This window comes from Pezoporus occidentalis, unplaced genomic scaffold (genome assembly GCF_034315485.1).
Source record: "Pezoporus occidentalis ecotype Australia unplaced genomic scaffold, CSIRO_AGI_Poc_V1 ctg1, whole genome shotgun sequence".
Lineage (NCBI taxonomy): Eukaryota > Metazoa > Chordata > Aves > Psittaciformes > Psittacidae > Pezoporus > Pezoporus occidentalis.
The window spans coordinates 6815281-6839856 of record NW_026912778.1 but is presented as its reverse complement, the minus strand read 5'-3'; the positions used below and the strand labels follow the sequence as shown (position 1 = coordinate 6839856).

The 24576-nt window shown below is 36.4% G+C and overlaps 1 protein-coding gene across 2 annotated transcripts; it reads left to right on the top strand.

The window, feature by feature from the left end:
- Positions 1 to 384: 384 nt before the first annotated feature.
- FBXO8 (F-box protein 8) lies at positions 385 to 21110 on the top strand. 2 transcript variants are annotated; one of them, XM_062623008.1, is made up of 7 exons: positions 385 to 650; positions 6120 to 6456; positions 8695 to 8821; positions 16245 to 16363; positions 17907 to 18103; positions 18891 to 20507; positions 20544 to 21110. In XM_062623008.1, exons 2-6 carry the CDS (start codon positions 6128 to 6130, stop codon positions 19076 to 19078), a joined length of 960 nt encoding a protein of 319 aa, XP_062478992.1. In that variant the 5' UTR covers positions 385 to 650; positions 6120 to 6127; the 3' UTR covers positions 19079 to 20507; positions 20544 to 21110. The 2 variants fall into 2 exon arrangements, with proteins under 2 accessions (XP_062478992.1, XP_062479061.1); XM_062623077.1 differs by having other exon boundaries at positions 6117 to 6456.
- Positions 21111 to 24576: the final 3466 nt, after the last annotated feature.

Genomic DNA, 24576 nt, shown 5'->3' with positions numbered 1-24576 from the left:
AGGCCGGTTGTCCTGGGCGCCATCAAAACACCGGCGGAAAAAAAAAAAAAATCGTGTCCCAGCCGTGGGCAACGTCGACCGCTGTCCCGGAGCCGCGCCAGCGCACCGAGCCGAACTCGCAGGAGCGGGACGGGCTCCCCAGCTGCCACTGCTCAACCCCAGACCCGCGGAGGCCAGGCCTCCCCCGCTCCGCCCCGCGATTCAGTCCAGGAGGAGAGGGAGTGCTCTGGGCTCGGAGCCAGCCCCTGCCCCGAAAGCGATACCGACGCTCACCCGCGCCCACTGTCGCCCCTGCTGCCGGACCCCCACCTACTCCGAAAAGCGGCTGCCCCGCTACCTCTCCTCAAGACTGCTGCGGCTGCAACCGCCGGCGGGTACAGACCGAATCTACCGCCGCAACACCCAACAGCTGCTTCCGCTTCCTGCGCGTCCCGCGAGGTGACGTCACTTCCAGCAAAAACAGCAAACGTCAAACCTGCCAGGCAAGGGGACAGGGTGGTGGCGGTCTCTCTGCTTGCTGAGGGGTCTCTGCTGCTCTCACCGCCTCTCGCACCGCCGGGGGCTGCTCAGCCACCTCCTGCCCGGCGAGGCTCACGCACGGACTCGGGCCGGGCTCGTCGCGGCGGCGGTTGGGACCCGAACTCGCACAGGTACGAACCCTGCGGCTTTCCCTTGGGGGACCGGCGACTGCGGATGGACGAGTCGCGCATCCAATCGAAAGCCGGGGCCACTGGGGAGGCCCAATGGCTCCGGGGGGCGGCACCCGCGGGGCTAGGATCGCCGGTGCCCGGTGGCTGGGGTTCTGCCGTGTCCCGGCCTGCGGCAGCAGAGGTCTTGGTTCCTGTTTGTGGGAGGTGGCGAGCGGGACGGTTTTGGTGTTCCTTTGGGCGGCGGGAGTGCAGCCGCCGCCCTCGGCGAGGGGGTTCCTAGGGCGCTTCTGTCAGCTGGGGCGGCCCTGAGCGTGAGGGACTTGCTGTGCCCCTAGAGCCGCCGCGTAGTTGCCTTGAGTTGGGTTTGAAAGGCACTTCCGTCAAGGTATCGCAGGCCTCGGTAACCAGTACAGCTGCGACGAACGAAGCTTCAGGTTCGGTAACGCGGAGGAAGAAACATTTCCCTGTTCGGATAATCGCGGTAGCCAAGCGGCAGCTGTAGGACTCAGTTGCCATGAGGTGGAGAGCGTTTCTATCGAATGTCGGGTTTTGTTTCATAAAGCAGAAACCAGTACCAGTACAGCATTATAGGATACATTTAGCTTTTAGTATCCTTCAACACTGCAGAAGAATTTATTGTGCACTAACAAAGCGACATGCAGAAGACATAATTAAAATTGAAAGCAGACTCTTGACAGATAACAGACAGAGCCAGAGAATATCAGCAATCCATAAGCAAGCTTGTTATTTTTACTGTGACAGTTATTACAGTCAAGCTGTCAAAAGGTCTCTGTTAAATAAAGTTACATAACTGGAATTTTTGAGACATTTGAGAAACGTACATTTGAGTGAACGGTGATGGAAAGTGTATGTTCAAAATAATTTAAAACTATAATTCTAGACACCTTACTTAAAAGTCTTTGTAATAAGAGTTAGTTTACACATCTTGTTTCATGAATGAGTTCTCAAAGCATTAATCCTGGATTACTACAGAGTTTATGGGGAAAACAAGATGTGATATAACAAATGGCATATAAACTGGCATATATAGCTACACACATACAAAAGCTTGTGAATTTCCAGTGGCTGGTTCTCAAATGGTTTAAATTGTCTCATTTTGTTTCTTCTCTGAAATTTCTTCATTTGGTACTTTAAAGAGGAAAATTCATTTTTTAATGATTTTTTAATATTAAAGATACCTTTAAAATTATTTCTGCAGTGATATCCTCTGTATAAGTATGTGAGTGCACTTTAAGAAGGCCAGTTTATTGAATGACACAGAATGGTTTTTTTTTCCTGTCTTGGAGCCATTTCTAGTGTCAGATAATTTGGAAGTGCTTATGTTGTTGGTGATTATAGCAGTTAGCTTTTGTGTGGGGAGAAGAACCCTGTGAGCCCTGACAGGAACTGTTGATAATTTTGTTAGCTCAGTATTCCTTAATGGAAAGTATTTTGTGAACAGGAACTTCTAGCTGAATATTTCAATAAAGGTATTACACTAGCAACTTTGATTTTGGATATTTGGATATTTGATTTTGGTCCTTTGTGACCACTACCAAATTCTTTACAAGTACTATGTATTGAGCATGAAGATAATCTGACTTTGAAGAGGTTTAAAAGCTATAATAAGATTGCCAGATGCTTACTTGGTACCATAAATTCACTTGATAACTGACTGGGCACAGCCCTTCTGTGGACTGTTTATGGTAATGCTGCTGGTCATCTTCTCTCGTCTTCCTGGTGTATTATGATTATGAATCTTGTCACCATATAATTCTTAAATGATCTTCAGAGCCTTGAGTTTCCTGTTACTACTTTTTTTTTCTTTTATTTAAACTATGATAAATAATTATTTTCAGAAGATTTTTAACAGTTGGGAGATAACAAATGTGTATAGAAATGTGGTTTTGTTATAATGATATCAAATTATGTGAAAAAAGGTAGAAAAAATTACTAGCAAAATAATTAATCTGTTTTACAAAAAGTTAGCTGACAGATTTATGCATTTAGCAGAGTGTTCCTTTCTCTCTACCTGACATATATTGTTTGCATAGAATAGGTTCTCTCATTTCATCTTTTGTGAAATGTAAGGTTTAATACTGCAGTGTCATCATATTTCTTCTTGCTGATTTCCATTGTCTTAAGGACTTGAAATAATAAAGAAGTATTATTAAAGCATTGCTCTTGGTTCTCTCTGTCCCTGAAACTAGTATTTTGGTTTTAGCTATTTTGTTATTTATAGTCAGTGCTATATTTTCAGGCAGATTTTGTTTTTACATGAAAAGCTGCACTGAGAAAGTGCAGATTATACTGGAGTTACACCTAGATGTGTATGTATACATTTACCTCTTTTGAAACTTACATAATTGAATCGAAAGGTCATTATTATTCAGTCCTTCAGATCATCTGATATCTTCTGAGAGTGAAACAGCCTCTAAATTTGACATCTGCATATTTGAAAGTAAAATGCCTTGTTGGCGGTGTTCAGTTTACTCAGGGCTAAGATCAAGAATTGGTTGAAGCCTCCCAAGATGTTTAGATTCCTTTAGATATACAGTACTGCTTACCAAGTACTTGAGTAACTAGCAAGCTCAGACACAATGACTTGCAAAATAGGAGCTTTTTTTATCTTAATTGAACCCTCTAGCACAGTGATAGTAGCCCTTTCTGAAATGTTGCACATGCTCAGAAATATTGTATTTCTTGTCTGCTCTTTTTATCCATTGGGAAAGTTACCTCCATCGAGCCCTTGGGTGTTACAGCCTACCCACACAAGTTGGTGTTTAGCTTCGTTCTTCACTGCTCATCACTGTATACTCTGCCAGCTTAGCAGGGGCAATAGCAGCAACAGTTGGAGTTGAAGCAGACTTGATGAGTTTATGCTTGTAGTCCTGAATGCCAGTTCTGGCACGCCTGCCACTGATTCATTTAATAGCTCTTGATTTTATTCTAACAGTGGTTGGTGATCCTCCTTTGGGATGAAAGTTAGTAACTTCCTTCTCCTTGGAGAGATGTAGTTGTTCAAAACCAGAAAAAGGTAGCACTGAGCAACTGCATCTCTTTTAGAAAAGTTGCTACCTTATATTTTAATCTAGCTTAGCAATGAAAAATAAAGGCAGAGTTCTTCATCTTGTGAAGAAATATGTTTTATATACAGCTGAAACTTTCATAATTGCAAACACCAGCATTAATTACCAAGACCTACTTTCATCATCCTTGCGTTGTCACTTTTTACGTGGCAGATTGTGGCATAGCTTCCACTCATGAAACAGCTTTACCATAGCCCTAAGGACTTTTAAAAATTTTTATGCTGTTCTCAAGAAAATGAGAATACCTTCTTTATGCATACATTCTTGCAGCCAGTGGTATATCCTACTTGTGTTTGCAACTCAGTAAGCCTTATTTTTAATTGCCTGGTAATTTATAGCAGTTGATCATGGTTTAATCTGTCTCTGTACAATAAAAAAAAATAAGCCAAATGTTTGTACAAGAAATACGAATAATAATAATAATGATGAATTTATGTAAAATCTTGCATATTACTAAATTGAATATAATACATATGACTATAGTTTCTTCACAACTTTGGCCTTATCTAGGAATAAATTCTTAAACTTTCCCTGAATGGATGGTTATGTAGATAACAGCTTCACTAGCCAGATGAACCTGTCTTGTGTTGACTTCCGTCTTGATTGTGGTGGGTTTCTTTTCCTGTACTTTATCTAATTTCTCCATTTTCTCCCATAATTACTCATCGCATTCATGGCTTGTTTCTTTCAGCTTACATAGAACAGCTTCCATTCATGTCCAACCTTAAATAGTGTTAAAACCCTGTTTTTAATTTCCCATGCTAATAGAATATGCGTAATTTCAAATACCTGTGAGATCTTAGCAGACCAGACCATCAGTGTTTCTTTTTTGAAAATCAGCATTGGGAACCTACAGATTACTGGTATGATTACTTTAGTGATCTGTCATCATAATAAAGGTTGAAAAATGATCACCATATATATACTACTTGTGATAAGGTTACGATAACGTTATCATACTGAATTAGTAAGATTTATCGTACTATTTTTCCCTCTTGATAAATATAGGTGGTTACTGAAATTTAAGTTATGGCATTCAGAAATCTTGGCAACTAACTAAGTCATTCAGGATCTGTTCTCTTTGTTCTCATCTGCAGCGAAGTTTGACAAAAAATAAAAACCCCACAGTGATAAGTAAAATATAGAAGTCTTATTCTGAAGTTTTTATGCTACTGTGCAGGAAACCTTGAAAAGATGTTTTGGTATTTTGGTTGCTGTCATGGTTTAAACCCAGCTGGTAACTCAGAACCACGCAGCCGCTCACTCACTCCCCCCCACACACACACTTTCTCCCTCCACTCCCAGAGGGATGGGGAAGAGAATCAAAAGAATGTAAATCCCACAGGTTGAGATGAGAACAGTGCAGTAACTAAGGTATAACACAAAACCGCTACTGCTACCGCCAGTAATAGTAATAAGGATAAGGGAAATAACAAGGGGAGAGAATATAAAATTAAAAGGGGAAAAGATAACAATAAACACAGGTGATGCACAATTGCTCACCACCCGCCAACCAATACCCAGCCAAACCCGAGCAGCGATCTGGGCCTTCCGGGTAACTCCCCCTGGTTTACATACTGTGCATGACGTGCTGTGGTATGGAATACCCCTTTGGCTAGTTTGGGTAAGGTGTCCTGCCTCTGCTTCCTCCTGGCTTCCCGTGCCCCTTCTCACTGGCAGAGCGTGAGAGACTGAAAAGTCCTTGATCGGAATAAACATGACTTAGCAACAACTAAAAGCCTTATTGTGTTATCAGTGTTGTTCTCAGACTAAAGTCAAAAACACAGCAGTGCATTGCTTATTAAGAAGGAGAAAAATAGTTGTTACAGCTGAACCCAGGAGAGTTGCTCAGAAACAAGAAACTGACAAGAAACAATGAATCCTTTATGCATTATCATTAAAGTTTTTAAACTTTGTATTAATGTCAGGCACAGACTAATTTTGCGTGCTTCTCACTATTCAGGACATTGTTATATCTTCTTACATTTTATAGCACTTCACTGACTCTACATAAGATATTTTTATTACATTTTAAAGGAAGTTTGAAGATAATAATTCTAAATGTTCTGAAGGTTAAGGCTTCTTAACTTGCATAGGACATAGATAATGTTTGTTACTATTCACAGAAGCTTAGTATTAATTTTATAACTCTTCAAGCACAAAAGCTTTTGTAAAAATATCAATTTTTATGGGTTTGTTTTCAGTATTTATTCAGTTGCTCCACTGAAGACAGATTATATTGTCAGCATAACTTTGACAAAACTCACCTTTTTCTACTCGGATCAGTCCTAAAGGTTTATTTTTCTAGTGTGTGCTGAGTCTGTCTTGCAAATATTCATAAATAGCTGGCAACATTTAATTTGGATTTTATGTCCAGCAGGCTCACAGATGGGTCAGGGACTCTGGAGAGTTGCTAGGAGCCAGCAACTGCAACACCAAGGATACAGTGGACAAGGCTATTTTACCAGAGAACATGGTAGGAGGATAGCTACCAACAGTGTTTCCAATACAAGCCATCGAAAACAAGCCCAAGGAGGCATTGATATCTACCACCTGTTGAAGACCAGAAAAACTAAAGAACAAGAAGGATTCATTAACCTGGAAATGCTGCCACCAGAGCTTAGTTTTACCATTTTGTCATACCTGAATGCAACTGATCTCTGTCTAGCTTCATGCGTCTGGCAGGATCTTGCTAATGATGAGCTTCTTTGGCAAGGGTAAGCAAAATAAGTAAATAAATTTTAAAAAATCACCTGGACATAAATATAAATAATTATCAGATTTTAAATTTGTCTCAATATATGATTTTTGTCACAGTAACCTTAGAAAAGGGTTTGCTAAATTAAATGCGATTTCACAGGGGAAATATGAATATAGTTTAAAAATGTGTTATTCTGGATTTCTAATTACAATTAGGTAATAACAGATTACTACATACATAAGTGTGCTTGGTACAAGTATACATGTGTATTACTGCACACATTGTTTGATATATCATGAGGGAAAAAAATAAGGACTTATCTTGACTTTGGTATTAGCTCAAAGCACATCTCAAATGTATGTATTGTATACTTCTCTGAACCTCAAACAAATATCTGGCTTAAGCAAACAGACCTATTCAGCAGGAAATCCAGGTAGAAAGGGATTCTAACTCATCTAATACACTTGTCTTAGTGCAACTGAAGTGTATATATGTTTTTTTGGAAGATGGTGATGAAAGGGGGGAAGAAAAGGTGAGTTCTGCACGTGTCAGGTGGAATTTCTGCAGTCTAACGGTTGAAAGACATTTATATACATACGGAGAGTTTGTATGTCCAGGAAACAAAGAAATGCTCTACCAAATAGTGTAAGATAAAAATTTAATTAAAACTATTTTCTTTGATATTTGATGTTTTGCAACACTGGGAAAGACTCATGAAATCATACTTATTTTTAGAGTAGATGGTCAGCCGAACTTGTATCTTTCTTCACATTATATTCTTACCTTTCAACTTAACAGACAGTAAGAAGTATTACTGCTGGGTTGTTGTTCAGGTCCTGTTTAATTCCCTTTCATTGTGTTCTACGTCTCTTCCTTCATCTATTTCTTTGCCTCTCTGCATTTGAGTTAAGCAGCTTCCCTTCTTATCATGCTTTATGAACTCAGCAATAGGGTTAATGCAATTATAACTTCTTAGTCACAATTGTTCTACTGTTGGGGACTGTTTTCTTAGTAGGAAACAGGAATTCTAGTGAAGATCCTGCTAACCTTCTAAGTTTATGTTGGTATCCATTGTATTTTACTCAGTTCTTGGTATAAAAAAAACACACTAAATACAAATAAATTCCCTGGACCAAAGATAATAGAGATTCTTAATTGTATATAGTATATATTCTTAACATACAAGGGAAAAAAAATACGTATTTTCCACAGAGTTCATCCTGGGAAATAGCTCAATCATTTTTAGTAAAATTTTCCCAAATAGTACTCAGTTCAGAGTATACACTTTGTTAGTGAAAATGTGTCCTGATTTAGCAAATTAATAAAGATTTCAATTTGAATAATCTCTATAGATATCTTAGTTTTCAACATTACGTATGCATTGGGATATGTTTGATTTTTAGGCTTTGGCAAGCCCTGTGACTGGAGTTCTGAATCCAGTCCAAATTAGACCCAGGTTCCTGAACTGAAAACAAAGTCACTTCCCACGTCCTCAGTGGCTACCTGCTGGGTCCTAAACATTGTGTCTAATTATTTACAAAACAGATGCGTTGAAGCAGAACTACCAGTTCAATAAGGAATCTAGATAACAAATTGATTGCCCAGGAAGTGGAAGTTCAAGGCGATTTTAGATGGTGTCATCAAAGAGACTGAGATGAACATAAGCTGATGAAACTGAGATATGGAGTCAGGGTGTGATGAGAGGGAAAGAAACTGAGAAGTAATGGAAGATATAAAGGGATGGGGCTGGATTGAAGAATTGGGACTGGTCAAGACTGGAAAGAGGCCAGGTGGGTGAAAAAGGACAGTCAAGGAAAGCGATAAGTTAATGGCATAATTTTGTGCAGATGTAGTGTCCCACTCACTGGACAACTGGGGCACAGGAAAAGAAGCACAATTTTTTAATCTGTCATACTGCTGCAGAGCAACTTGTCACAGTTACCCACTGTTAAAATACTAGAAGTGACAGAAGTCTCAGCTATGTGGATGTTGTTATGATGCCACCTACTGGGACGTGTTTTGAGATTGCACTCAAGAACACCAAAACCTGTGAGAAGAAAATGATAATCATATAACTGAAAACTTCAGTAACACACATATAAAAGGATTAACAACTAAGTGTAACAAGCAACCTATTTCTAACTTTTCCTATAATTTGAGTATTTGACTTTGCAGTCTTGATTACATTTTGCTTCTGTAAAATACATGAAATACAGAAAGGAATTTTGATAATAGACTAATTCTATTTTCATAGGTTGTGCAAATCCACTTGGGGTCACTGTTCTATATACAATAAGAATCCACCTCTAGGATTTTCTTTTAGAAAATTGTATATGCAGCTAGATGAGGGCAGTCTCACCTTTAATGCCAACCCTGATGAGGTAAGTGAACTGTTATTGATAGTAGCAAACAGTTAAATAATTGTGATTGTTGTTTTATAATCATAGCTGTATTAAATGCTAAGTTTTAATAGTTGTTTGGGTTTGGTTTTTTTTTTTGTTTTAACATAGGAATGGTTAATAGTAAGTTACAGCCCTATCCTGATAATTTTTGCAGATGGTACCTGTGCACATCATTAACATGGCTTCCTTCTTAAGCACTCTGTACAGTGGTCTGACCCATGAATTCCAGAAATTCATAACCTCATACTGACTTAGGAATGAGACAGGTATCCTGTACTGTGGAGACAGTGGTGAATTTAAAATGAATAATAATAGGCCTGCAGAGTTAGTTTGATCCCACATCAGTTATAGCAGGGTAGTTAAAGTAACACAAATTACTTCTATGAAATTTATGGTTTCTTATAAGAGATTTTTTTTAAGTATTTCCACTATCAAGGAGCAAATCTTGAAATAGTATGAAAATAATACTATGAACTATTCTAAAGATCGGTTTGATTTGATATCTGTGGATGTTTATTATGCATAATCTTTCTTTATAGTATGTAACAACATAGTTATTTTCAAAAAATACCCCCTGTCAATCTAGAAGGTTTCCATATATTAATGCATGAAACTAACTGGGAAAGTCAGTTTCTGCTTTCACTCTGTCACCTTTCAAAGAAAAGAGTTTGAAAGTAGACAGCTTTTGCCTGGGAGATATGCAATTAATGCCCAAGTGACAAAGAGAGCCTTTTGTGTAGGAAACCAGACTCCTGCTTCATGTTTCCTAGGAAAAGGTGGTACATAGTACAGAACAAAAAGTAGTGTTAACTTCCTGAATGTATTTGCACATACAGAAGGAAGTGGTAATTGAATAAATCCAAAGTAGGAAGAGGATTAAGAGACATGAAAAGGTACACTTCTAGGAGCAAATAGTTCACTCTGCTGATATACACAAAACACGAACATGTAACTGCAGGGTGAAATAAATAAACCAGTTGTATCGTTACAATAATGTCATGTTGTTTAATTCTTGCTTTATCTCATATTCTGCTTGATAATAACTACTCTTATCAGTCACAAATTACAATATTTTGTAATTTCTCTGTTAGAGCTCTGCCTTGAACTGTTATACAAAGTGCCACTTGAGTGATTAGCATTGATTTTCAGCAGGATTTTAGTGAATTTAGTAGTAAATGTAAAATTTTCTAAATGAAACGCAATATTTAGGTAACTTAAATGTTTTTAAGAATATATCAAGTTTTAGTTGGTAACAGCTTTGTCTACCCAAATTTCTCTTTGTCTTTCAATTTGCTTTAACGTTTGTTGGTTTTTTTTTTACACTTATACCTTCATTTATAGTATGCTGTTGTATTCCAATCTAATTTAAAGTAATCTTGGCAGGTTTAAAGCATTTGGAGTCTTCACAAAAGGCACTGGATAAAAAAATTGTTATTTTACAAGTTCTGCAAATTAGAGCTACCTTGTAGTATACCTAAATTAGTTATTAAATTTATTATCCTACACTTACTTTTTCTGGCTTCATTATGGTATATTGTACAATAGTAGTACAAATGGCCTACTTCAGGCCTAATGAGAGACAAGAACCTCAGGATACCTCCTAAGGGCTTCTGTTCCTCTCTCCCTGTGGAGCACCATAGCCTGGTAGGAATCATTCAGGGCCTGAGTTTCAGGAGAATTCACAAATACTATTGCTTGTATTGTTCACGACTGTGGTATTGGCAGCATTATGACTGTAAGGACACTGTGACTGGAATATATGATATGACATGACATTCCACTATTACAAATTGCATCTCCGAATTTCCTGCCAAACTCTGCTTTACATTTGATAACAGACCTGATCAAATTACTATAAAAATAGGAATACTTACAGCCACAGGAGCAAGATTCTCCAAAGGACACCTCCCATGTCATGAAAATGGGTAACCAGGCTCCACAGCAACAGTTCCAGAGCTAGCGGTGGCTCACGGGGTAGGGAAGAGCATCTACACACTTTGTGGTAGGATTCTCTGGTTAGCCATTGTTGTGTGCATGGTGTTGTGGTATCTGCTGTAATTTAATGTACTGATCGTGTGCATGAGCTTGCATAATACATAGCAGGTGCTCACATTCTGCTGAAAGGATGTGCCTAATCACATTACACGTAATCTAAAACAAGCTAAAAAACTCCAGTGCATGTTTGGTTTCTCTTTTTTTTGTTTGTTGGTTGGTTTTGGTTTTAGGTTTGTGGGTTGTTTTGTTGTTTTTTTTTTTTGTTTAGTGTTTGGTTTGTTTTTTTCATATTGGCAGCACCATTGTAGCCAAGATTTTGGAGCTTGGTTTTTGTTTCTTGGGGAGGAGGGATGGTTTAGTGTTAGTATTAACACTTGAATATGAATATTATGTTGTTCAATCTGCCTACGTGGTCTCTGTTATATTTTATTCTAAAGGGTGTATGGTGTATGCAAAGTGTTTCTCATGCAGTGCTCATTTCATACCTCACATGCTTATGACCTTGAATTTGTAAGCAAACAGAAGTTATTTCTCACTGTTTTGTATATGTTTCTAATTCCCTACAAGATATTTTGTCAAGTTTATTACATAGAGCTATGTTACGTAGTTAAAATTGGAACTGAAGGTGGAAAGATTGGTCAGGAAAGATTTTTTGTTTGGATTTTTGTTTTGTTTTGTTTTACATAGTGATAATGATTCTAACTGATGCTGTTTAATAGCATTTGTTTTTATGGATCTCTTGGAATCTGGACTGTACTGAAATCTCAGACTTAAATGAGGTCAGGGTTTCCTTTACGTACCATAATAACAATAAAGTACAGTAAGACAGTGCTTATACTAAACCTGGCTTTCCACTCTTCCGATTGTCTTATTTGTTACCAACTACCCTTAGTTTTTGTTAGGGAGGTCAGTTTTCTGACCTCTTCTTGATTGTAAAGGAATTGTTAGCCACATGCATAAAGCTACCTTACCTGACTTTTAATTATAGTCTGCAGATGATGGAATATTTACTGTACTGTATATTTCTAGCCCAATTTTTTGAAAACTTACCCTATTTCATAGGGACCTACTAAGCGAGCCAATTTTGATATGCACTGATTTATCAGATATTAAAAGTATATGTATGTCATAGAGGGAAGATGTTCTTTTGTGTGATTTATCTGGAAAGGTGGAATGAACCAGAAAGCTGAAACCTTTTGAAAACTCTACATTAGAGTCAGAGATCTTTAATCATGTAAATTATTAACTATGGATTCCATGTAACATGAGAAATATTTGTACTTATGATTTCTGCCATCATGACTGTGTATCACTGAGACTGTATTTTAAAGACATACAGTGAAAGAGACACTGTAATGTGATGTTCTGTATGGTGTCCACATTTGTCAACAACTTGATTTGTAACTTAGGAACTAAGAATCACAAAAATTTCTGTTGGAAAATATGACATCAGTACTGCATCTTTTGTTTCAGAAAATGCACCATAAAATGTATTAAGATATTGCATTTCCTTAGAAAAATGGGAGTAGTAATACCATACATGTCTAATTAGTACTTACTAGTAATGCTAGTGTCACCTAGAAGCCCTAATTAGCAGTTGAGGCCCTACGATGCCAGATACATACTAGCCCTAAATAATTTATCTAAATAATTAAGCTAGTATATAAATTTGAATTCCTGTTCCCTGAGCTTTTAGTTAATAATGTTTTAATTTTGTTGGTGATCAAAATAGTCTTTTTTTTTTAATACAGTAGAGACTAGAAAGAAATTAGCATTTTATGTTGATATATGTTATCCTACCAAAATGTAAAAGCATATAATTTGCAGAATTATAAATTGCCTAACAATATTAATATACTTTCTAGTAATTTCCTTAGTCACCTGTTAAAATTTTTTAAACTAAACAAATTGAGCATGTGTACAACCATTTATGTGAAATTTGTTGCTGTAGACAAATGTATGTGTCATATTTTCTTGCACTGCTTTTAAATAGGCATTGTGTAAAAAGCCTCAGTGTTTCCTAACTCGAACTTTGCAATAATTCCATTTAAATATTAAAAAGAGAAATCATGTATATGTCTAGAAAAATGCTGATTCCAAAATTTCTATGCGAATAATTTAAAATATCTGGTTTGTTTTGTATACATATCTAAACAGAGATGGCAAAGGCAACTACAAAAATTTTAATACTGTCTACTGTATTAAAATATTCTGAAAGTACTCTTAGCAGAGAATAAAACCAATGCAGAAGTGAAACCAGTTATGAAAAAGAAAACTCTTTTCGTTTACATATCCTGTATGGATATAAATTAATGGAAAACTTCTTAGGAACAGGTAGAAAGTAAGCAAGGAGTGTCAGTCCTGTAGCAGGATAGATTGGTAAAACAAGTGTTGTGTGACTGGGAAAAAATGAGTAACTGTAAAAATAACATTGAAATACAACAAATGGTTACTATTAGTCTATAGTTATGATTGATTATTATTTGCATGTGATAATTTAAATCAACACTTTAATACATGGCAATTTTATCCAGAGCTGTCTGAAATTCAGAGGTAATATTCTTGCCACAGAGGCAAGGTATCCTTAAGGCATCTTTCCTAATTCTCTAATGTTAAGAACATTACAGTGACAAGCAGGCTCCTCATATAAGTTAGGCAGACCCAGATCTGCTGGAAATCTCGGCTGTTATACTGTTCACCTAATTACTCTTCTACTACATCAGAATTAGAAGAACATACTATGTGTGTGCTCATTCCTCGGTGTTAAAACCACCTCTTCAGACCTGGTAGGTAGTGGCACAGATCTGCCAACCTGACTTCAGTCACATGCATCCTAAGAGAATCACCAGATGACTGGTAATCTTGGCATCTATTTTAATAATATGTAGGACTAGTTATTTCAGCTAGCATACCTGCCACAAGCGATCATTTTGGCTACCAGAAGTGATTTATTTGAAGTGAAGGTTCTGAGAGGAATTCAAGGCAGTGTTTACAGTGTTACAAAAAGCTGATTTGATGACATGCTGTAAATCTTGTAAATAAATTTCATTTCCTGTGAGCCAAACTTTAAGGACTTTAAAGAGAAATCAGGTTTCTATTGTTGCAAAGTGTTTGTTGTTGTTGAGAAAGAAATAAAAGGTGCCTAAAAATGATGGCATGTGCTGAAGTATTTTTTATTTATGCCCTGTTCATTTGTGAAGGAGATGAGGAAAATAAATAACAAGACTGCATTCACAGAGAAAGATACTGTTAAGCATTATGTGTGGTGGGGGGAGAGACTGGGAATTAGAGACAGGGAATAAAAGTGCTTTGCAAAGACGTGGTTAGACTATCAGGTGACGATTGTACCTTGAGATGAAATCTAATGCATGAAATAAATTACTTACGGCATTTACTGTCACAGTGAAACCAACTCACTGTATGTCTTAAAGAAGGTGTTATTTTTATCCTGCCTCGTATGACATGCCGGGTATGTGGCTGAGGTGTTTGTTAAATAATTGTAGCAGGAATATTACCGAGACTCCCTTTCCAGGCTTCAGTTTGTATTACCTTAAGCAAATACTTATTACTGAAGCAAATGCATCTCATTAAGTGAGGATATATGTAAAGAGTATATATGTATGTTCTGCTGCTAGTCTTTTATAAATTGCCAAAATACTTGAGGTATTAATGCATAGTTCATTTTGATCTCCCATCTTAGTTTACTATTTAGCTCTAATTCAAGAAAGCACTTTACCTTATGTTGACCATCCATATTATGGAAAAAGTTAAATATGATGTAGTTTGGACTTAAATGTAAGCTTGCAATGAAATACATGTTTCATTACAGTCCTAAATGGAGGTTCTTCTTAAAATCTGGGCCTAAAAATGCTAGGATTTTTTCTTTTTTTTGTTTTGCCTATATAAAACCTTTTAATTTATTTTCTATAACATTCTTTTAACAAACAAACAAAAAAAAGTGCTAATGAACTTCTATTTTCTATAAATATATAAGCAAAAAGTATGGACCAGTAAAACCAGATAATGTTACAGGTATTTGTTGTTTTTTCACTTGTGTTACCAGTATCTTAAGCGTGTATTCTAATTTATTTTTTGCTTGCTAAAACTGAGACTTTGCTTTAGTAATCCATTTCATAAAACAACTTTCCAAACCTGCACTCAGTCCTTTATTTCTTTTTTAAGCAAAATTGAAGAGTACTGGGAAGTTAGTTTATACACTGAATGACAGGTTGCCCCTACATTTTTATAGATGTAATGTAAACTAAAAGGGCAGACTTGCAAAATATTGTGAAGCCTAATATCAGGGATTTATGAAAAAATATCTTGGAAGTATTTTAAAGGTGATTTAGGTTGTGGCCTTGGTACATTATTCTATGCAGAAATTCTCTGGCCTACACATTTTGCATTATTTCAACACTGTGGTATAGTCAGGAGATACTGTAGTTAAGTATTGTAACACTTTTTTGTAACAAATGCTCAAAACCTCTCCTAGCCCTTGCCAAATTGAATTGAAACTAGTTGGTTAGTTATTCTCAGGTTTAGATTTTTGTTGTTAAAAAATGTGAACATGTTAAAAGTCCATTAAGCTGGTGTTGATTTCTGAGATCGTAAGGAAAATAGTTTTATGCTTTGGGATATTTCAATGAATAGAAAGAATCCAGAATATCACTGGAATATTTTTAAATTAGATTTGGCATGTGTATTCCGTGAGAAATGTGTGCTTGGCAAAGTGTGGAAAATTCTGGAAATCATAATATCAATATAAAGTATACAGAGTTCTATCTTTTTAAACTTTTTTTTTTGTTAGACACAGTGTTCTTATTTTCTGTGTACGTATATTTATAAATGTTGATATTTACCTATGCTTTGAAATCTGCGTGCTTGTGTTTATTTGCATTATTGCACATTTAAACAAATGCATTTAATGCATCTATTTGAATGTGATACATTGTATACATGTGAGAACATTAATGTTTTAATATAAGGTACTAAAGACTGAACACATTATGGCTAAGATTTTCTTATTTAGAAAAGTTAAGAAATTAAAAGTTGTGGACCCTGCATCATTGTATATACGATTACAAAAGTATGAAAACCAAAATACTAGTCTACGCTAAAGAAATTAATAAAGAACTGGCATGCTTGCTATAGGGTTCATAATTTTAAATTTCTTATTGTGAGTATATGTGAAATCTCAACCATAACAATAAATTGTTTCTTTGCATTTGATTTATAATTTTAGAGTTTATTGTGCATGTCGAAATGTGATTTTGAGAAAGAAGAATCATTCCGAAAAACAAATTAACTAATTAGTAGGATTAAGTTCATACACTGCCAAGCACAATACTTGTTCCTAAACACATTATGAAGATTAAGCGTATTTATACATGCATGTATTTTATCTCAGGGAGTCAACTACTTTATGTCCAAGGGCATACTAGATGATTCGCCAAAAGAAATAGCTAAGTTTATCTTTTGCACAAGAACACTAAATTGGAAGAAGCTGAGAATCTACCTTGATGAAAGGTAATCTGAATTTCTCTTGAGACATTTCCTATTCACTTTCAACGTACTGCACCATTCAACAATATTTTGCTTGTGTTGATATAATTTTATAGATGTGTAAATGCAACTAAGTAATGCTGCTGCTAAATCTGAACAGTTACTCAGTTCAAGTATTTATTAACTGTAACATTTTATAAGAACCCCTGAAAATACCACTTGTAACAAGTAAATATCACATCCTGTGCTTTTTCTGCATTTTTGCAGTTCTGGACATGAATTGTTTTGAAGTTATAGTCAGCATGTAAACTGCACAGGATAATCTTGGTGCTGTATGACATTCAGATTTTATAGATATTTTGCTGCACTTTACCAAGCTATGGTAGCTTTTTAACTAATGTTGAATCATCTGACTAATATTTGGGTGTCTGGTATTTCTTGAATGGAAGTTAACACCCACCAATAGAGCATCCTCTTGGAGACAGCATGAACTGCAGTAGGGAACACTCTCCCTGCTGTAGCATGCTCTTCTGCCTCCACAATGCTTTCTCTTGCCCTCCAGGATACCCTCAGGTTGGGGTAGTGCAGTGTCAGGAGACAGGAGCATCAACATGTTTAAGAAAAGTTGAAAGAGGAGGAGAATAATAACTGGATGTAAACAGGAAGAGCAGAGGGACAGCAGTGCTTCCAGCAGGAATCCTCTTCTGCTTTTCATTCTCCTCAGCCTGAATTACTAAAGGAGTAAAAGGAGTCATTCTGTAGTGGTATCACCACTGACAGTCCTGTGCTGTAAAACTTCAGATTATCAGTTTTTGTTGGCAATAGAAAAAATACAAACCCGTTTAACAGATGAGATTGCAAGTTAATATTAGCAACCCCTACTGCCATTCATCTTCTCTTCATAAACAGAGTGTAATCAGGCACTAAAAATAAAACTATGTTTCTAAATGTTGAAACTCCCCTCCTAGTACTGAAATGTTTAACAGAAAGGATAAACATACGAGAATATCCTTTGGTTCACTTCAAACTTACATCCAAATTTCCTTCAGATGTCTTTTGCACATCTGTGCACGTAAGCTAGTCTGAATCCCTTAGATGTTTCTGTGTTCAGTGGAAAATGCTTGAGACCATTGCACCCTGATGGACTTAGACTTAAAGAGGTTTTGTGAGCAAATTTTATCTAACTTAAGCCTGATTTTAACAATATACTCCTGTAATGGCTTCTGCTTAGGCACCAAAATGTGTGACACGCATGAATCTATTCCCTTTATTTTCTTTTTTAATGGTTTTGTCAGTTTAAAGGAGGTGAAGCCTCTATGTAGACTGTAATTGAATATGCATACAAAGTAACTTGGAATTCTGATTAGTATATATTTCTATAGTATTTGTTTACTATTGTGTCTGAAAAACAGGGGTTTATATTAGCTTGAACTGTTAGTGATAGTTTTGTTTGCAAAAGCCAAAGCTCATTAGCTATTCTAAAGCTTTCATTTTTATTTTTTTAAACATACGTTTTCATATTTAAACAGTTAAACTTCTCTAATTATGTGGGATTTTATTCTACCAGGCGAGATGTTTTGGATGACCTTGTGACGCTGCATAACTTCAGAAATCAGTTCTTGCCAAATGCACTGAGAGAGTTCTTCAGACACATTCATGCTCCTGAGGAGCGTGGGGAGTACCTTGAGACTCTCATAACAAAGTTTTCTCACCGATTCTGTGCTTGTAACCCTGATTTGATGAGAGAGCTTGGCCTTAGCCCTGGTAAGCAAAAAAAGATTTGATTCAGTGGATCAGTCTTTGTATTTCTGGATGTTGTTACTGTTCATGATAGTTTTAAAATCAGCACCTAAACAAGTATTTCTGAAAGGACAAACATGGCTTGGGATGGTTCAGTATACAGGCATCATCCCACTTGAGATAAAAAAAAGACTGAAAAACACCCACACAGATGCTCTTCTTAGAACTAGCTGATAAGTGGGTTTTGTTCTCTCATTATCTTTCCTTCAGTTTTTTCTGTGCTCAAGCTCTGTACTACCTTGAAGTTCCCTCTTGCAGTCTTACACACTTAACATTTTGCCTTGTGGATAGTCTCACAGAAATGAGAAGGAATTTTGGGCCTCACTGAAGTTAACAAGTATGTATAATTGCTGGGGGGTAGCCAGTTTTCAGCAGTGGGACTGCTTACATATTTAAAGATAAGCTTTAGCAGGATGTTGACCCTAGTTTGCAAAAACTTCAAGAATCTTTTTAAATGAATGTGCACAAAGCCCTTAGTAACTTTTGGATAACATAGAAATGTTGAGAGATTTCTAAACGCTAATTTGGCAATGTGCTGACATTATTACTTTGAAAATTGCTATATTAAATTTTACTTCACTGGGATAAACTTTTGAGGTGTTATATATGTGTGTGTATACGTGTGTGTATATATATATATATAATTATAAGCCCAGATGATGAAGACTATAAGGTACGTGGACAGGGAGCAATATTTTTAATGATCCCAGTTTCCTTTCAACTTCTTTTTTATTTATTCTCTCTTGTCTAGATGCAGTTTACGTACTGTGTTACTCTTTGATTCTACTTTCCATTGACCTAACAAGCCCTCACGTGAAGAACAAAATGTCAAAGAGGGAATTCATCCGAAATACACGGCGAGCTGCACAGAATATCAGTGAAGATTTTGTTGGGCACCTTTATGACAACATCTACCTTATTGGCCACGTGGCTGCCTAAAAGCACAATTTCCTAGCACTTAAAATTTGTGATTTTCAAAAGCTACATCAATTCAAGGAATTATTTTGTAGAGATGGGGGTTATTTTAGTGCTGGTCATTCTAACCTCTGTATGCAATCAAAGTTTGTGTGTGTAAGTGTGTGTGTGTGTGTGTGTGTGTAAACTACCTTTTCTATCTATTTACCACGGGAATAGAAAGATTTGGAGATCTGGTTTTCATAATTTTTTTAGTTTTGCACAAAACCACAGCCTGAAGCAGCCATTTACAAATGTTAAACTGACATTACGGTCTAAGCTGACAAAGTGGTGGATTTGTGCATTAGATCTGCTTGAAACTTTAAGAAGTTCATTCTTTTTAGAATACCATGTAATATGTATATATTTAACTAAAGAGATTTATAATCATAATTATTTTATTGTAAAATATTTTAACTAAAATTTCTTCTTTTATCTCTTAAATGTTGTACTTCTTTCTTTTGAATTTTTTTACAGTGCTGACTACCTCAGATACATAATTTAGAGAAATATTGGTCTGAATACTCCAATAAAGTTTACTCTAGGAGATAGCAGAACACTTGTAAAATATCTAAGATGGTATCTAATACTGCATTGACTAACTTAAATTAGCATATTGCCAACCTGCTATTCACTCAGTTTTAAAGAAGATTATAACCGCTAGTTTAGATGAATCCTGACATCATACAGGGACAGCCTAGGGAAATCATGCAGTTTACCTGGACAGTTTACTTAATCTATATTGCAGATGCTAGTTACTGGGGACATAGGACAACCACAATTATCTATTCAGCATGGTAAGAAAGGAAAAATCTCAACAGGGAAAGTGGTAGGGGCAGCTAACATATTGCTACTTTCAACTGCTTCCCTCAGTCTAGAAGTGTCAATGATGGAAATGCCTAGGCAAATATATACCAGATGACTCGTTGCTAAAGCTGTTAAAAACTGACTGTGCAAGATCAGAGCAGTGACTGTGCAGGACTGGAGAGGTGACTTGGACTCGGATACTGAATTACACCTTCTAAGTCTGACATGTAGCTAGGTTTTAAATAGTTCTGGATTTATGAAAATACTTCAAATATGGTCTTGGTCAGGTTGTGTTTCACATTTTCTGAAGTGCATAGAATATTAATAGTGCAACTGCTGTGCATGTGCAGGAACTGAATAAGGATTTGCCTGGTTTTTGTTCAGATATCTCATAGAGCAGTGCTTTTCTTAAATTGTCATACTATGTAGTTGAAATCAGCTGTTCCTGATTATGTTTGTTTACATAATATTCAGCTATTGCTAGCATCTGGATTCATCATGGTAACAAGTAGATTTATCCTTTTTCCCTATCACACCATGAGGTGAGGTAGGAAGATACTCTTAGTTCTGTTTTACAGATTAATCTGATTTGTGTGTGTGTGTGTGTGTGTGTGTGTGTGTGTGTGTGTGTGTGTGTATGTAGAAAGCCTATGGCAGAGCAAAGGATTGGATGCAAGTCATCCCCCTCATAGGCATGCACTTTGCCCACACTGCTGCTTTCCATTTGGCACCTGGGGAGTGTTACATTTGTCTTGGATGCCAGAAGAACCATGACAACGACAGCGCACAAAAGGGCTACATAAATGACAGGGAGGAAACAATGTAGCTACTGCTGCAATTTCAAGTGTTTAATACGTTTTGATTATAGCTCTGGTCCACATGCAAAAATGCACCCAGAAAAAGCTGTGGGGTTTTTATTACTCTACTTTCAATCAAGAGAAAATGCCATTTGTATTTGTAGCATACACAGCCAAAGCCAGGAGCCAGCAGCAGCACAGCTATTTTTGAGACAGGTTTTACAGTGTTCCTCCCCTCTCTTAGGATAACTTCATCCTGTATCATTTCATATATTTCAGGAAGCCCAAGGATGCATTCCGCAGTGGTTGATTAGTATCAAGCACAAATAAAGATTATATGGTATGGTAGGGAGCTTTGTTTAACGCACAACTATCTGGTCCTGTTAAAACACAAAACCAAAACCAAAACAAAACAAGCTGAAAAACTTTTAACGTTATCTGTAAAAACAATGATAAAGGATAAATATCTCTATGCTCCTTAATGTGATCTTACGGAAACTGGAGAATATGGCTTTCTAGAAAACACTCCTCAAAAGTTACACACTTAACAAGAAGAATTCAGTGAATTTTGAAATTGCAACTATCTTATCAGAAAATGTTTTCTTCTCAAACCACAAATGCAGAGTGAGAGTCTCTTCTGACTATGTTAACATTAGTGATACTGGTTTTGATTTTTCTATTGATACAAGAGTATGAATTGCTAATTTGCATTTCTCTTAATTTCCAGTTACCCTCTGTTCTCATTCTCAAACAGATAGAGAACAAAGCCTCCAGGCAGGCAGAACATGTTTTTTCTGGAATATCTGAGTACATCTATTAACAAGGTTTAGAAAGCTTCAGGGCCAGTGTAACAGCCAAGAAAATAAATTAGAAGCAGGATGATATGGTTAAAGTTTCCATAAGACACAAGTCCAGGGGAAGAGAAAAAAACAAAACCCTAATCACATACAGATAACAGCATCTGATCGTCACAACAGGATTTTGAACTGTTAGATGGTTAACACCCAACTCATGGTGTACATTATGTTACTAACTCAGAATGGAACAGAAAACAGTAAACACAACATGCCAAGTGTAAATTCCCTTAGAGGTAACCAAGAAACAAAAAAAAATGACATGTCTTCTGTCATCTTTTCTTTTTAAATTTGAGTCTTTCTTGTGACAGAGAAGTCAGTTTTTTTCATTTTAAGAATGTAGACTTTGCATGACATTAGGCCGGTTTTTGTCTTAAAAAAAAAAAATAAAAATAAGCAAGTGTAACAATACTCCCATAAAGTGAGAAAGATAAAGTTTGAATTCTCTTAGTCATCCTCTAAAACCCCTCTAGCAACCCAAGTTTTGGGCTGTGTCTTCTTCAATGAACTATTAGTACCTCCACATACATTTAAAAGAAAACAGATACTTCATTGATCCAGGTGTCACTAGATTATGTAGTGTGGAAATAGCTACTTAATAAAACACTTCAGAAGACCTAGGATAAAGTATCCCAAGCGTAATTACATGAGCAGGATCATACTCATATCTGTGAAGTGATTCCTGAGTTATTGTGATTCTACCACTGTTTGTCCTTTGAACTTTGGCCGTGAGATGTTGCCTTCATGCTGGTTGTACACAGCACTGAAGGAAGAAATGAGCCTGCAGCCTATCCCCCTGCAAACGCTAGTTAATTCTGGTCCTAAAAGACACCAAAATTGTGCACTGAATGTTTCTGAAATTTTGCTAACTTTAGTGTATCCCGAGGTGACAGAAGGACAACAGTTCTTTGTTCATGTAGGGGAAGTGAGTGTACCTGGGTCCATGTACAGTGTCATATATTACAGATCATTTTTGCCTGTAATAAATTCTGAGGTTCTCATTGAATTTATTCAAGGAATACAGCATATATTATGTATTCACATGGTTTAGTTATAGACAGTGTCTCATACTCTTCGTTTTCGCAAAACTTTTTCTGTCTTAAATACTTTCCATACTCTAAACAGCAGATTTATTCAGCTTTGGCTTTTTAAAATAAATCAGAGCTGCTTCGACATACAAAAGCCCAAACTCTGTATGTCAGAGACACGTTTGTCAGTTTTGAAGTGGGCAAGAAATTTGCATTCTGGGAAAAAAACATAAATCAGTTTGTTCTCTTAAACCTTTCCCTCCCACCCCCTACACTGGAAAAAGAAAAATTACAAACAATTTCAAAATGCAGATTTAGGAAAATAAACTGTCTAGCTGGGCAAATAAATGTTACTATTTCCTCATCAGTATGCATCAGTTTATTGATGTTCTTTACATAAATTTATCAACAGGAATTGCTCTTTTTTGAAGTTTTGTTTTCTCTGTAAGGCTATCATTGTGTAGTCTGATATTTTTATAGTTTGGATTTTAGAAAATAACTATTAAATTAAGTACTTAAGCAAAATTGAGATATACCTACTTGATCATGTTAAAATGTCAAAATAACAGCATTAAGTATTTAGAAAAGCCAGATTTAGTTGTATTCTATTGAATTGGGATTTTTTTTTCTTTTCACATATTTCATGTAAGTATCAAAACTAATAAACATTAAGGCTGATGACTTGTTCTCTGCCATTGTAAAATCTACCACTCTAATCTCAAAAGCACTATTAAAATGAACAAAGAACAGACTTAAAGGATTTCCTGTGTCTCCCATAGGCACATTATGGTTTCATTTTGCCTTAAAGAGAAATAATATACGAACTTTTATAATCTACATATAACAGTGATTTTAGTAAGATAAAATTTTATGTGAGCTTCTAATATTATTTATCAGATGTTAAAAGTTAAGACTTACCATACAATGTGTGTAATTAAATCATAACCAGATAGCTAGGGTTACAGAAATGAACATGTATGTAAAAAGCTTCAGAGAGATCACATTGCTCCTTCATCAGTTCAGTGCTTTTGCTGACAATGATGTTAGTAAATTTGCAGTTTTCCTTTCTTACTCATATAAACAAGCTTAGAAAAGAGATGGATTAGAAGATATTTACACAGAATACTTCCATTTCTTATGTGATTTTTTCTTGAGTTAAAAATGAACTTTCTGTATTTGCTTTATAATTTTAAAAGGCAAAAAAATGCAGTTCATTGAAAGACAGTAGAGGCTCTAATTTTCATACGTTGTTCACCTCGTACAGAAAACAAGCAAAAAGCACTTTTCAGATTCCTAGCAATCTAATGCATTATTTTTTAAGCTTAAAAATACTACTTATTGAATATGTGTACATGACAGAAATCAAGCATATTTATGTGAAAGCAACATGGTCAGGATACCAGTTCTTTTCAGAGAGAATACTAATTTGTAAAAGTTAGCTTTCTTCTTGGCAGCATTGGAGAGGAATGTTGGATTTAATTTAAAATGATTAATGAGATTTTGTCAGACTCCCTGCCTTTACCACCACTGCAGTTTGTCAGCACAACAACCTGGGAAACCCGGACGCCACTCTGTCGCCCAAAACAGCTTTCCAGGAAAAAATAAACCTGAGTAACTAGTGCCAGGTACATGTCAATGCTATTGTCTTTCAGCTGTTGAAAGTTTAACTCTGAGTTCGGACATTTACACATTCTGAGGAAGTGAACCTCATTCATTATTTCAATAGTCTGGTTTTGACAGTGAATGCCTGTATAAAATGAACTTTTCAGAGCAGGCATAACCTTTATTATTAGCCTTGTGGAAAATGCTGTCATACATGCAGATGAGAAATTCTTTAAGAGGAAAAAGAATAGCAAAGCTTGTCCAGGTAAGCTTTTTCTGGAGAAAGACCACCTATGCAACCTGTCTCATTTTTGGCTGCATTCCATCAAGAGAATCTCATGGTCCAAGCCCTACACCCATGGGTAGGCTGCCAAGTGGCAAGGAATGCTCTGTTG